Genomic DNA, 14,152 nt, shown 5'->3' with positions numbered 1-14,152 from the left:
CATCTTCAGCTTCCAGAATGCTGTCGCTACTCGAAGCTCTCCCCATCGAGCTGGTTGAGCCCATCGTGACACGGCTTGAATTCAGCGACATCGCCTCTCTCCGACTGACGAGTCGCACCATAGAGGCCAAGGCATCCAATGGGTGTTTTGATTCCTTCCTCAAGCACAAGAAAATTGAGTTGACGACAAAAACGCTGCAATTATTTGTGCAAGCGACCGAACAGGGCCGGCGAGGTTGCCTCCTGCGACATTGTACCATCACAGGCATCGCACGAAGCGATACTACGGCTCATGCGGACAGCACGAAGCATGAGCGTCTTCCAGGCAAGGCCTTCGGCAACCTGAAGCGATGGTCACCGGAGAGTTCACTTGCCTCGCTAAGCCTCTGCGTCACCGCACGCGTCGAGGATTCCAAGGGCGGGCTCGTCGAGCCGGGCGAATTTCGCTCCGGGCGAGAGGTCTGGAAAGCCACGCTGCGCACCTTCCTAGTTGCCATGGCGGCGCTGCGCGAGTCGCAGCTGCCTGTGACCGAGAAGTTGGATGTCTTTGGCAGCATCCGAGGCTGTAGTCTTGCATGTGATGCCTTTCTGGCCAACTTTGCACCAGAGTCGACCTTGAGGAGGCATATCTTCGGGTCCTCCATGAGATTGATAGTAAGCTTGTCGGCGCCGCCGAAGCTGGACGAGGCTGGGACAGAGCATGAATCCGAATCCGAGTCCGAGGGCGAGATAACCGCCGCCGAGTTACACGCTCCTCGACCAGCCCAAGAGAGCTGGCAGGCGCATCGCATTCTTCAAGAGATCCTGCATGTGTTGCCTACTATGCCAAAACTGGAAAGCCTCGACTTACACTGGTACACTCTTAGAGAGAGTAATGTGTCCGCTCCGCTAGTCCCGCCCGCAATGACTCTCCAGGAACGCAGCACTGGCTCAGTTATCCCCATTTCAGAGAATGCAGTCTCCGCGGGATTCACACGTCGGAAAGCGATCTTGTCCACTTCCTCTCAGCCATCCGACCCGCAACAGTCACACTGACCGACGTTCGCCTCATCTCAGGGACGTATGGTCCGGTATTCCAATACCTAACGAGCAGAGACAGCCCCGTCACAAGCTACCACCTCGACGACGTCTACGAGTGAACCAAACTCGTGCACTTCGAGGTGCTGGGGACATCCAAGTTCCGGTACTCGGGCGTCATCATGGGGCCCAGCACTCTCTCGCGAGAAGGCGGCCACGTCAAGGAGGTAATCCCCTATTGCTTTTCGTCAAGGAGAGTCATGGGGTCAGGGGAGAGGAATCGCTGGAGAAGAAGCAAGGCGCAGGAGTTTGGGGGGCCAGACCGGGACGCTTATGATTTTGTTAAGCTGAATTCGGAGGATGCAACGATAGTTGCGGACGATGATGGCTCGGACAATGATTGATCTCTTTCCTATACGGTAATTAGTTACTGGCTGACGTGGATAGGCTCTCCTTGGCCGAGCACGGCACTTCCTCATACTCAAGAGTCAACGGATGATACAAGCCTTGAGGCGGAAAGATGGTTTGGCTTATTCGTGCTTATTCGTGCTTATTATACCTTAACAAACCCTTCTCCTAGGGCAAATTTACATCAATTGGGACGTATTTACAATGCTTTAAGTGGGTAAGCAAGACTAACATGTGTCTCTTATTAATCTTCCTAAAACGGAAGGTGTGATCTAGTGGGTAACAGTAAAGTTTGAACAACACCTGATGTATTCGCCGATCACCTAGTCCTAATTGGCTGTGTACCCCTTACTTGTACTACACGTACTACGTAGTAACAGTATCGAGCGGGGCACCGTCGGGCGTCAACTATTTGAGGGGGTATGCCTGCACTCTGCGGCTTGAAGCGGACTAAGGATAACTGTGGGGAGAAGACATAGACTGACTACTAATACCGTCAAGATAGGGGCAACCAGAACTATCAAGATACCCCACAACAATTTCTTTTGCTCCTTCGACCACTTCCTTCTATTCAGCCCGACCTTTTGCTTCTACTTGACTCTACCCTACCAAGTTGCATCCACTCCATCTTCTTGTCCCACCATGCCTACGACATTGCTATCTTCTAGCCGTGCCGAAGCCACCCATGCGTGTGCTACCGTCATGCATGCGTTCTCTAGCTGGGATAGCTTCAAGGCAGCCATACAAGTTCAAAACACTCTAGCAGATGGCCAGACGAACTACGTCAATGCGGACCCCGTTTGGATGAATGAAGGCGAGCTTTTGCTAATTGCACGAGTGATGCTTGAGGATCATTATTAACTTTCTTCCTTAGACTTGGAGCCCACGCCACCACATAAGCGAAGTGAGTACTCAACGGATGCGCCTGCCTGCCCATGCAAGTATCTCTAATGGAGATCTTCTAGCATGGGGCTTCTATACGTACTGCTTGTTCTACTTTGGAGTGTCTTTTGGCAATTGGAATCTAGGCGCAGTAGGCTTCAACGTTACTGAACCCTCTCTACCATGGTGGATACTGACTGCTGTCGCCTCCCTAGACAATGATCGGAATTGGCCTCAGCTGGTGGCAGGCTATTCTTGTCATCTTCGTGGCTCAGGTTATCTCCGCAATCGCCCAGGCCTTCAATACTCGTCCTTCAGCTACATATCACCTAGGGTTCCCAGCTATCTGTAGGGTTGTCTTTGGCATGTACGGCAGCTTCTTCTTTGTTGGAGTTCGAGCTCTCCTGGCGTTGGTTTGGTATGGGGTGCAACGTAAGCAGCACAGTTTCCGATTCCCACGAGGGAGATTACTGACCCCATAAGTCTACTCGGGAGCCAGCCACGTCGGCAACATGCTTCGGGCCATCTTCGGTGACGCCTACAACAACATCCCAAATCACCTCCCTGAATCCGCCGGAATCACGACCAAGAAGATGCTTGCTTTCGTCATCTTCTGGCTTATCCACTTCGTCTTCTGTTTCTTCCGGCCGTACCAGCTCACTCGCTTTTTCTGGTTCAAGGGATTCATCATGCTCCCGGCCGTTTTCGGCGTCTTCATATACTGTATGATTGTGAGCGGCGGCAAAGTGGGCAGCACACTGGCCCAGACAAACGTGACCGGTGGAATTGGATGGGCCATCATGCATGGCATTAACAGCGGCATGGGGTATGAATCCGCGATACACTCATCCATTCAACACTAATTGCTAATGCTTATACCGCACGATATAGCAATACCGCGACCTTGATCACAAATCAGCCAGACATTGCGCGTTGGAGTAAAACTCGGTCGGCAGCGATCACTTCTCAGTTGGTAAGCTTTCCATCGTTGTCCTCCATAACGTGGTCACTCGATGCGAGAAGCTGACACCACTCTATTGCAGATGGTACAACCTTTAGCCGTGGCGACAGCTGCAAGTCTCGGTATCCTAGCCACTGCCGCAATCAATGGAAAATGGGGTCTACAACTCTGGTATGTGCATTGTGCATCTACCATTGCTCTTCCCGCTCACTTATCTTCTTTTCTCTGTAGGAACCCCTGGGATCTCTTGGATGCTATCCAGGACCGCCACGACAGCCCAGCCGCGCGGTTTGCAATCTTCCTCGCCGCGTTTGTTTGGACGGTCAGCATCTTGGGCACAAACATTGCCGCCAACATGATTTCCTTCGGCGCCGATGTCTCGCTGCTTTGGCCTCGCTACATCGATATGAAACGTGGATTCTTCTTGGTCGAGTTTCTGGCATTCGCCATCGTGCCTTGGAAAATCATGGCCTCGGCTGCCGCCTTCACCCAGTTCCTTTCCGGATATGGTCTCTTCATGGCCAGCGTCGTAGCCATCATGATCGCTGACTGTAAGTGATCGAGCATCCAACCTAGAAATAGAGAGTAATACCAACTAACGAACTGGTCTAGACTACCTCCTAACCAAGGGGAACATCATGACTGCTTGGGTTTTTGATCCGACAAAGTCCAACGTGCACTATCGTTATCACAAGGGCTGGAATCTGCAAGCTCTGGCTGCTTATATCTGTGGTCTCGCATTACCGTTCCCCGGCTTCGTTTCGTCTCTAGGTGCAAGGGGGGTGAATCAGGCGGGCAAGAGTTTATTTTACATTGCCTGGCTGCTGTCCTTTTGCGTCTCGTTTGTTTCGTACGTTGCCATTTGCAGATTCTGGCCCACTCGCAACCAGAAGTTGATTCGTGAGGACGGTCTTGGTTGGGAAGAGAGTGCATGTAAAACACTAGAAGCGGAGGATGGTGCAGCAGAAGAAATTGGCGTTCAACAAGTTAGAGTTGATGACCTAGTTACTGAGAAGCAGGCTACTGTTTAGGGCCAAGTTAACAACGACACTATATCATTTCAAACGGCCCTTGTTGTAACGAGTTTTGGGCAATAATTATATTGCAACTGGTTAGGCTACTCTATACCACCCTGAAGCTGAATAAAAAGAAAGGAAGGAACCTGCTCCTCGCATCTACCTTACTTGGCTGGGCACGGCACGTCCTCATACTCGAGAGTCAACGGATGATACGTATACTCTGGATCCGTCGGCAAGCCCCATCTAATGTTTCCCCAAGCCGGTGAGCCGCCAGGCGTTTGCCCCAGAACCCCAAGAGGCATATACAGCGGCTCGGGCAGACTCATGTACGGATAGCTCCCCAGCGTACAAGTCAGGCCCTTGGAGCACGGGTCGGCGTCCTTCCTGCACGTGGCGTACACGTACTTGTAGGCGTCACTCCCGATGGACGCGAATAAGTCCACGTAGGAAGTGTCGTACATCTGCACTCGCCCGTCGAGGGGGGTGAGGTAGACCTGCAGCGTGCCCATGAAGCTGGGGAGGTCCCAGTCGTATCCGACTAGCTTGCCTGTGTCGGTTAGGTAGAACACGCTCCCGTTGTAGTACATCGTGTCGAGGCCGATGGCTATGCCGATCGCGTAGCGGAGGTACCTGCCTTCGGCCCAGGGTAGGTTGCGGGCTTTGATCTTGAAACAGGAGTTGGTCGATGATGGAGGGAGAACCGTCTCCGTGACTGTCCCGGCCGTCCTGACAGTGGTGACGCCCATGTCCTTGGTCCATGTCGTGCTCGTCCTCTGCGTCACGAGCGGGCCGTACTGGTTGCTGGTGATGGTGGCCGTTGTGGTGGTGATGCCGGACGAAGTGGTGAGGGTGACCGTGGACGAGACGGTGGATTTGCCCGTGGCAATTTGCTTGCACGCGTACGACATCTTGGTGGCGTCCCACCCAGCCGCCACGGCTGGTGTTGCGATGGCTCGTCTCTCAACTGGAGCAGGAGCCGGGGCCGGAGTGGGCTCTGCCAGGTCCTCCCGCTTGAAGTGTTGCGACGGGAAGGTCGCTGACTTGCCGCTTGCTGTCACCGTGATGGTAGTAGCGGCCAGGGTGCTTGTGAGCCAGGTTTCGTAGCTGATGTTGATCGTCTCAGTCACGGTCTTGGTGGTCGAAACCTGGGTCGTGGTCCAGCTTGTGACGGTGCTGCTTGGCACTACGACGGTTCTGGTTGAGACAGATGTCGTTGTCGGGACTTGGTAGTTGATATAGGATGTGCAGAATGGGCCGCCGACAGCCTGGAGTGTTTGCATCTCATCTGGAGAGGGAGCCACAGCAGGGACACCGAAGCACTGGCCGACGCTGGCACTCTGACCGTTGTACAGCGACAAGACAGACCCGTCACCAGGAGAAATGCCGCTCATGGAGTTGACGTAAGTATTCACCGCCAGAGTGTTGGCGGGGCAGTTGTAAGTCCCAGCGGTAAACGAGTACGTGGACTTGAGGCCGACAACGGTTTGCGAGGTGATCGAGGGGGCAATGTTGATCATGCCGTACAGATCGACCTCGAGCTGAACAGCCCACCTCATGTACGGCGTGATACTAACAGACGCTCCCGTTTTGAAGGCCGGGAGAGTGAATGACACGGCAGGCTTCCAGTTCTGGCTCGACTTGACCGTGTTGGTCAAGAGGTCCAATGTCGCGGCCGCGTTGCTCAGGGAAAACTGCGCTCCAGCCGTGACGTCGACGGCCGAGTCGGTCGAAAAGTCAGCGCCGATCCCATAGAGGACAGTCGGTTTGATGCTAAATGCGCTGTCGACGGCAATGGAACCGAGGTCCACAGAGTCGAAGATGTAACTCCAGCTGCCACTCCAGTCTGCGTCCGACTGGAGCCTCACAACCATGTTGGCCACTCCCGAAATGCCCGGCGTCACCTCGGCAGACTGTATGCTGAGGTCGCCCTCCTTGACATTGACGATGATCTTGCCACCGAAGGTGATGCTCGAAATCGAGAAACCACAGTTCACGCAGGAGAGAACCCTGTTGTCTCCCACCTTGGTGAGCCAGCTAGCAACCGACGGGAAGTTGAGCTGCCATTCGTAGGTAAAGTCGTACGTGGTCTCCTGTGTCACGACATACTGGGGAGTCTGACACCCGCCAAACAGGCATTTGAAGGCATCTCGGTTGTCGGCAAGAGACTTTCCACCGCACACGGCTTGAAGGGTCTTGCCTCCAAGGTCGGTGAATGTTCCCAGAATCCCGGTGACCATGTCGTCGCACGAAGTTGACCAACCTTTGTTGTCGTCGCGAGCTTTCAGCATTCTGGCCATCTCCCGGGCGTAGTTGCGGGCTCGTCGAACACGGGCCCTGGCACCACTCTCCCGCGGCGTTCGAGTCAAGGGGTGGCCACCCAGACTTCTCTTGGCCACAGTCGTGGGAGCGTCGCAGACACCGTTCAATCCGGAGGAAGCCTCGGATGCAAGGGCGGAAGGTGGCGAAAGGCCGAGGGTTTGAAAGACATTCTCGAGCTGTTCTTGCTTGCTGAGATCATCTGGGTCATACGGCGCAACTTGGATCTGGGTTGTGTTTTGGCTGGGGACGTGGTAGTCGAGGTTTCCATTGGCATCCAACTGGATGTTCGCCATCAAAAAGTCGTATAGCTCTCTCGCGGCTGGAGTCAGGTCTGCCAAGCTGGTTGGGAGAGGCCGGTCAGTTGAGGATGGAGTTGGCTCAGAGGGTGATGGTGACGATGTGCTGTCTGAGGAGGGTGAAGCTGAAGCAGAGCTCGAAACGGGCAAGCAGGCGGTAGCAGCTGGGAAGGTGGGCTCCGTCGGTAAGCCAGACACGGTCGACGTGAACGTCTCAATGCCGCTTTCGACAGTTCCATAAAGGATGGTCAACTTGGTTGCAATCTGGGTCATGTTGCGCTCCGCTGCGGCAAAAGTAATGGTCGTTGCATCTGACGCTGAGGTCTGCACACCTTGAACCTCCCAGAAACCTCTCGCCGTGTCACTGTTGCACCCTGCTGCGTGGGTGACGAGGACGAATCCGGATTCCGGCCATTGGTCGAGAGCTGCAGTGAGGTCGGAGCTCGACGAAAAGGAGAGAGTCACTTCAGAGGCGTTGCAATGGACTTCTGCGATTCGGTTGGTGTTCTCAATCATGATTGCCTGTTTCGACAAGTCGACTTCCAGCTGCGCGACGCGGTCTCCGGACTCTTCTGCATAATTGAGGACAAGCTGCGAAACGAGGGCCAATCGATCCATGGAAGATCTATCAACATCCGCATCCTGAGAAGGCAGAAACGTGGAAGGGCCTGCAGTGGCGCAGGCTGTCTCAGAAGGTACCGAAGAGATCGAAGACTGACTGGCGGATGCGGTAGGCGACGGATCAGACTGACCTGCCTTCCCCCGGTATCGCCCAGTCCAGACCCAGGGCGACGATGACGGTGAATTCAGCCGGTCTTTCATGTAGCAAGCACCGCCCGAGAAGGAAACATCGACACATGCCGGTTCGGCGTCACAAGCGTCGAGGCAGGCCTCGAAATTGCTGACAGGCACCATTCTCAGGTCACCTCCACCGTAGTCAACCTGGCAGAGGATGTCGTACTCGTTCCCTGCGGGCGTCGTGAAGATGGTGCCATTGTTCTGGCCATTCTCACAACTGAGCGGCGGATTTGAGGGTTTGGTCGAGGTCTTCCTGCCCGTCCAGATCCCGGCGGCAGCGTTTGCAGACGTGATCCTGTCCTTCAAATAGCAGGCAGATCCGACATAGGACACGTCGACGCAACCCTGGGTGGCATCGCACAGATCCATACACTGCCTAAACGTCGGTTGACTCGAGGCAGCCATGTCGCCCCCGCCGTAGTCGACACCACAGAGAACAAGGAACGAGCTGTTGGCTGACTTGTAGACGGTATTGTTGCTTGCATTGCCCTGGCAGGTGATGATGGACGCCGGGTCGACATTCTTGCGAGCGGTCCAGATGCCATTTGCTGCCGATGCTGTCGTTGTGTCGCCCTTCATGTAACAAGTCTGGGAGCCCGAGGCATAAGAAACATCAACACAACGCTCATCCGTATCGCAGGCCGCGATACAAGCGTCAAATGTCGCAGCGTGTACGGCAGCCAGGTCGCCCCCGGCATAATCAATACCGCAAAGGATCAGGAAAGAATTTTCGGCCGCCGCGAAGACGGTATTGTTGTTGGCAGGGTCGGAGCAACTGACGGTGGCGGTAGTCGAGTCCGCCTTCTTGCGTGCTGTCCAGATGCCGCCGTTCTTGGCGAGGGTGTTCAACTGGGTCTTCATGTAGCACGCTTGGTTGCCGGCCCCGTACGAAACGTCGGCGCATTTGTCCTCGAGGTCGCACGCGTCGATGCAGTCGCGGAAGGTGGCGGCAGAGATGGCCTTGTAGTCGCCGCCGGCATAGTCATAATCGCAGAGGATGTCGAAGTCGCTCTGGGTGGCATGGAAGGTGGTCCCGTTGACTCCGGAGACTGTGCAATCCGGAGCACTCGATGCGACTTGTCGAGGATCAAATAACTGGGCTGCGTTGGTGGCCGAGAGCAGAAGGCATGCTGCCAAAATTGCAGGCGTGGAGAGATGAAAGAGAGACATGACGGGAGCCGCAGCGATCCGCGAAAACGAATGGCTAGAGTTAATCCTCTAGAGCAAGTCCAGAGCCAGGACGCGCTCCCGCAGTTGGCGATGCAAGCAAAATCTGACGATAGCCAAGATTTGGGAATATCCGGGGTTATCATGTCCCAAGCGGCCAAGGAGGGCCTGGCCCGTCGGCCTCAAAGGGAGAAAGTCACCTTGGGGCATTGAGCTGAACATGGGCGCCCCATACTTGAAGCTATCGATTTTAGATCCCCGGCTGCTATCAAATTTGCTCTGGAGACCCTGGCTCGTCACACTAACAGAATATGCTGGCCAGACCCAAACCTTAACTTGGCTTGGCTCCATCGATTCTAGACCCGTCCCCCTGGTCAAATACCACCATGCGACGTGAAATTTGCTCCCAGCTCGTCGCACTAAGAGGCAGTAGTTATGTATACGTGTAGAGGCTAGAACAAATATGACAAGCTGCTGTGCTATTTGATTTTCAGCCTGATCTAGTGTCGATTTATCGACATTTTTGGAAAAGCGCCAGGGCTCGCCGCGTGCTGAACTTTGGAACAATCCAGATCCAGGAGACAACGTTCCGGCCGTCCGTCAATTAGTGGCACATCGAACGCCACATTGGTGACGGTAATTAAATTGAGCGCTAATTACCGCTTCACATCGTCGGCCTCTTTGATCTCGAACGACACCTTCCCATCCACTAGGCCGTCAAACGCCTTCGCTATCAGCACCCTTGGGTTGCTATCGCCGTCGGGGACCTCGTGGTCCGAACCCGTGTAAGAGAAGCTTACCGACTAGCCAGATTCGGCGACGTTGTGAGATCGCGCTCGTCTCAAAGCAAAGCTGCGAGCCCGGTATGGAGGGAGCGTGTCGGTTAGCTCGGGATCTGTCTGGGCTCTTTTACATCCCCCTCTGCCCACTATACCTCAATCCCAGAGGTCAGCTTGCGAAACTCAATTGCTGCTGTCGGCGATGGCGTCCCTGGCGACACACCTCGAGGCGGTGGGAGGCTCGGCGCACGTGTGCACTTGTCCTCTCGGTCAGCCCCGGGTTGGTCGAGGAAGTGCGCCATCCCCTCGGTCCAGCCTCGGACGGCGACGGACGACGATCCGCCCCGCCCCGCTCCGCTTGGTGCTGCAGTACCGCTGGACTGTCCACTCCGTGGCCTGGTGCGGGGTGCCCATGTCGGTAATGATGCGCTCGGAATAATACGGTATCCTGTCATTTACATGACAGCATCGCATCCTTTCAGTCATGCTTAAAATGAATGTCTTGAGTCCTGCGACTGGGCATCGGGGTTTCCCTTTCGAGGTGGCGTGTCTCTCACTGAGCCACTGCGAGCAACACGAGCTACCACTTATCATTGGCATACTGGCGGGGGTTGGAATAGCTGATCGAAATACCGTTAGAACATTCTCCGGAACATGGTCTGGAATACATGTTGGCGTGGGGAAATGGGGTATCAAGTCGGCTTCGCTCCCCTGTCCCGCCCTGTCCAAGTCCTACTCCGGATTTGGGATGAACTCGTACCAGGGGTTAATCTGGTCCTTGACCAGGGCCCACGTCTCCCGGTAAGGGGGTACTCGAACCGGAAACCCGGGATCTCGACAACATCTGGCGCCACCCGGTAATGTCGGCAATTTTTATCGCTCCCCGACCGCCGGCACTCGTATCCCGGAACGGTGGCGCAGGACGTGCGCGTATCTCGAGATACGTATGAGACGAAACCAATAGCCATCGAGACACTTTACGTTTGTTACCCCTTTTTGACCCCGCTACCCCTCCTACATTCTTCGTTTTAAGGCCATATTTTTGGAGTCACGTTTTATTCCCGTGCATCGATGCCTGTTCCATTGCGCATGCTTGGAACAACGATACTTGGCCATCGTCAATTTTGCATTTGGTGGCATTCCCAAATCCCATTGAAGCGGTTTGATGGAAATGATATTACCAGTCCGCTAATGGCATATCCCTCGTGCAGTTAATAAATATACATAGACTCTCCCCTTCTCCCTTCCGTGCTCATTATGATGTCTAAAAATGCACCCATCCCATCCCCGGTCATCCAGATTTAAATCCATGCCACCGAATAAGTTAACTTCAGACTTTAAGAAAAAAATGGGACCAAATGGTCAGATGAAGAAAGAAAAAAAAAACCCTCAGCACTTCTTGATCTGCGTGATGGTGATGGTGGTGTCGTCGACGGTGAGGGTGCCCGAGACGGCCGAGTTGGAGGCCTGGAGGATGGCGCGGTTGCGGATCTCGAAGTTGACGTTCTGCTGGTTGGGGGAGTTGATGGTGGCCTTTGCGGTGAGGGTGTCCTGCTTGGTGTAGACGCCGCCGCCGCCCCAGCTGGCCGAGGTGAAGGTGGTCGTCGGCGTGCTGCCGGTGAGAGAGCCGGGGGAGAGGTTGTAGCTGGCCTGGAGGGTGCCGGTGACGCCGCTGTCTATCTGGGCGAAGCCGTGGTAGGTGGTGGAGATGGAGGCCGAAGAGCAGCCGACGGGGAAGCGCAGGCCCAGGAAGATGTTGCAGTCCTCCTCGCGTTGGTTGGTCTGGGGCCCGACGAGGGTCTGGTAGCTGTCGAAGCCGAAGGTGATGACGGTGCCGTCTGGGCTGATGCTGGTGGAGAAGGAGCCCTGCGGGCATCCTGCGCCGGACGCTGTGACGGAGGTGATCTGGATCTGACCGGCCTGTCTGGGGTCCAAGCTTGTCGGGGCGGCCAGGGCCAGGGCCGGGAGAAGAAGTGCGGAGAGGAACTTCATTGTGGCTGTTTGGGTGGGGTAATGTCGAGGCTTGGCTTACAACTGGCGATACAAGAAGGAGTGATGCGGTGTCCGTGTGCGTGTGCGTGTCGCTTGAGGACATCTGGAATCAAGGAGAAGGGTAAGTAATGTTATATAGACATGTCGGGTTTCAAGAAAGCGAAAGCGCAAGCCGCAAGCCCTGGAGGATGGCATCGCAAGCTTCCAAGCTACTGCCTTCGACACTACGTTGCTGGACGGCACAATGACACTCACCTCACACACCGCCCCAAGGCGAGGTCATGGCGAATGGTCAGACGGTCGGACGTGGGCTTGTTCTGCAGGCTCCCTTCAATAGTCTCAGCTCGCCAATTCGTGTCTGCGGTGGGGATTGGACGGAGGCCGTGCAGACGGATTCGAGACGGCGCTAGCACGAAAACCGACCGAGGAAGACTGAGCAAGAGAGAGCAAGACTGAGCAAGACTGAGTGGCCTGGGAGGGTCAGACGCGAGAACAAAAATGGAGGGAAGGGCCCACCCCAAGAGCGACCCCAAGAACCGGGTGGTGACATCGATCCCGCCTGCGCATCAATAAATCGCTGCAATGACGGGACAGTCGCGCGGGAAATTCCCAGGAACGAAAGGCGGGCCACAGACCACGGACCATCATGGCGGTGTTTCTGCCTGGCCGTTGGGTCGCTTATTTTGGGAACATTTCTAGACGAATAAGCTTACCGGGGATGCTTGCAATAACGTCATCTGTCATCCAGGAAGGGTTAAGCCTCCCTCCCCTGACCCCCCTTTTACCCCCCTTTTTAATCTGTACCGTCCCCTACCACCACCACAGCCTCCACACCCACCCACACACCATCCCACACGTTCATTCTCGCGAATGCAGCCCTGGGTAGATTACGAGTCGCTTGTTCATCTGACCCCGACATGGTGCCGCTTAGGTTCGGTACCGCGAGATTCCGGCACGGCACCGCAGTAAAAGGACAACCGCGAGTTAGCCGCACAAACATCATCATCTACTTCCCCGACACATACTGCGTACATTAGTTTGTAGCTGCCAAGCGTCTAGGCAGACCGAATGCGCAACCAATTGAAGCTGCAGGGCGGCAGCAGTCGCATTCAATAATTTGGCGGAAGGACGGGCTGGTGTGGCCACGACGCGGCTCGGGTGCAGTTGGAATGGATGGAAGGAGAAGGAAGTGAGGGGGTAAGGCACAAAGAGGCACCTTCATGATGAAGATACAGGTGACATTCACATCGGCCATACCATACTCGAGTCTGACCGACGAAGGAATATTCTGGTGTAACCACAGGCGGGGTGCCCGATTTCGATCACTGCGCCGCGTCTGCTTCTCAGCCACCCCGCGGGATTCGTTCATGATGTGCGTGACTCGACGATGATGATGGTTAGAATACGGACTCTCAGAGTCAGGGGGTTCTTTTCGCAGGTTCGCTCCAATGGCTATTTTCGTCCAGGCAGCGTGGTCTTGGCACCATTCGACCGACACTTCCCCTCACCTTGGACATAATAATCGCATTGGAGTCACAAGCATGTAGGGATGAACGATACACGCAACGGTCGAGAACCAGTACCCACAATCGATTATCCCTCGTGGCCTCGTCCCGTTTCTTGGCAGATTCGGTGACGGTCCATCGTATGTATGGCCCTCACGGACCCCTCCCCGGCTGGCGCTGACCAAGGCCACACGGGCTGCAATGGAACAATCCTACCCGGGAGAAATATTGGCAAGTGACACTTATTTTTAGGGAGCAGGCCGAAGGAGGCGGCTCGGCATGTCAAGAGACCGGCCATTACGTCAACGACCGGGACCGCAGCGAAGGCCCCGGCCTCAGAACCAGGGACAGGTTGGAGTTCGTCCGAATTATCATCCCGTTGATTACGGATTACGCCGTGCACCCGCAGGAGATCTACCCCAAACCACAAAAGATGTTATCTTGGGCTGTTGTAGGACAGAACCAGGAGAGAAGACTGATTTTAGGAGAACCCAGATGGAACTTCCGCCGATCCCCCCAAGGAGCTGGAATGCCACGGTTGACGTTGATAGGGCTGTCCTGCGATGGCGTTTCCGACCCGTAAGCGAGTGGGAGACTTGGGCTAGACGGATCTCTTTGGCCCTACCCCACCGGACATCTCTCCCTAGATCTCCGTCGGACCGCTGCATCAAATAGTCTCAGACGCTGCAGTTCGCTCAAACTCCCTCGCCCGGATCCCGCAGACCTATCTCAAGCCCCGGTGGCTACCTCGTGGGAAAATTGCTGCCTAACCCCGTTCTGGACGAGCTCGTATGCACGCTAAAAACCAAATACCGAAGCGTGCATGTCTTGGGACCATTAGCGCACGCCTCGTCCACGTCAGAAAGGACCCTGGCAGAATGGAGCATATCGGTTTGTACACTCGGCGACAAGAGAGGTGCGAGTCCCTTGAGGGCATCACTCTAGCTGTTTTCTACTGTGTCCGCGATCGGCATCGTCGCAACCGTCACAACGATGTAGAGTGATATCCA

At 55.2% G+C, this 14,152-nt stretch overlaps 4 protein-coding genes across 4 annotated transcripts; 2 read left to right on the top strand and 2 right to left on the bottom strand.

Annotated features, from left to right (window-relative positions):
• Window positions 1–17: 17 nt before the first annotated feature.
• On the top strand, window positions 18–1,597 carry QBC33DRAFT_613234 (uncharacterized protein; the record flags this gene model as incomplete). Its single annotated transcript, XM_060432525.1, has 3 exons — window positions 18–853; window positions 934–1,126; window positions 1,160–1,597. 3 exons carry the CDS (start codon window positions 18–20, stop codon window positions 1,418–1,420), a joined length of 1,290 nt encoding a protein of 429 aa, XP_060280497.1. The 3' UTR covers window positions 1,421–1,597.
• Window positions 1,598–1,770: 173 nt separating this feature from the next.
• On the top strand, window positions 1,771–4,426 carry QBC33DRAFT_547680 (permease for cytosine/purines, uracil, thiamine, allantoin-domain-containing protein). Its single transcript, XM_060428766.1, has 9 exons — window positions 1,771–2,238; window positions 2,299–2,328; window positions 2,390–2,457; window positions 2,522–2,738; window positions 2,790–3,132; window positions 3,198–3,279; window positions 3,350–3,438; window positions 3,499–3,818; window positions 3,880–4,426. The coding sequence occupies exons 1-9, from the start codon at window positions 2,067–2,069 to the stop codon at window positions 4,296–4,298; spliced, it is 1,740 nt and encodes a 579-aa protein (XP_060280496.1). The 5' UTR covers window positions 1,771–2,066; the 3' UTR covers window positions 4,299–4,426.
• QBC33DRAFT_547673 (kelch domain-containing protein) lies at window positions 4,384–9,085 on the bottom strand. Its single transcript, XM_060428765.1, has one exon. It carries the CDS (start codon window positions 8,867–8,869, stop codon window positions 4,448–4,450), a length of 4,422 nt encoding a protein of 1,473 aa, XP_060280495.1. The 5' UTR covers window positions 8,870–9,085; the 3' UTR covers window positions 4,384–4,447.
• Window positions 9,086–10,761: 1,676 nt separating this feature from the next.
• QBC33DRAFT_547672 (uncharacterized protein) lies at window positions 10,762–11,886 on the bottom strand. Its single transcript, XM_060428764.1, has one exon. It carries the CDS (start codon window positions 11,635–11,637, stop codon window positions 11,035–11,037), a length of 603 nt encoding a protein of 200 aa, XP_060280494.1. The 5' UTR covers window positions 11,638–11,886; the 3' UTR covers window positions 10,762–11,034.
• Window positions 11,887–14,152: the final 2,266 nt, after the last annotated feature.

This window comes from Phialemonium atrogriseum (assembly GCF_030411735.1).
Source record: "Phialemonium atrogriseum strain 8032-3 unplaced genomic scaffold QBC33scaffold_25, whole genome shotgun sequence".
Classification (NCBI taxonomy): domain Eukaryota; kingdom Fungi; phylum Ascomycota; class Sordariomycetes; order Cephalothecales; family Cephalothecaceae; genus Phialemonium; species Phialemonium atrogriseum.
Note: the sequence above shows the minus strand (reverse complement) of the source record. Positions and strands in the feature narration are given on the sequence as shown.

What these genes read in the sequence shown, in the direction of transcription:
- QBC33DRAFT_547680 (XM_060428766.1), top strand. Translation starts at nt 2,067, where the DNA reads ATGCCTACGACATTGCTATCTTCTAGCCGTGCCGAAGCCACCCATGCG. An exon ending in GGCATTAACAGCGGCATGGG is followed by an intron (nt 3,133 to 3,197) that starts GTATGAATCCGC and finishes CGCACGATATAG; the next exon opens with CAATACCGCGACCTTGATCA. An exon ending in CAGCGATCACTTCTCAGTTG is followed by an intron (nt 3,280 to 3,349) that starts GTAAGCTTTCCA and finishes ACTCTATTGCAG; the next exon opens with ATGGTACAACCTTTAGCCGT.
- QBC33DRAFT_547673 (XM_060428765.1), bottom strand. Translation starts at nt 8,869, where the DNA reads ATGTCTCTCTTTCATCTCTCCACGCCTGCAATTTTGGCAGCATGCCTT.
- QBC33DRAFT_547672 (XM_060428764.1), bottom strand. Translation starts at nt 11,637, where the DNA reads ATGAAGTTCCTCTCCGCACTTCTTCTCCCGGCCCTGGCCCTGGCCGCC.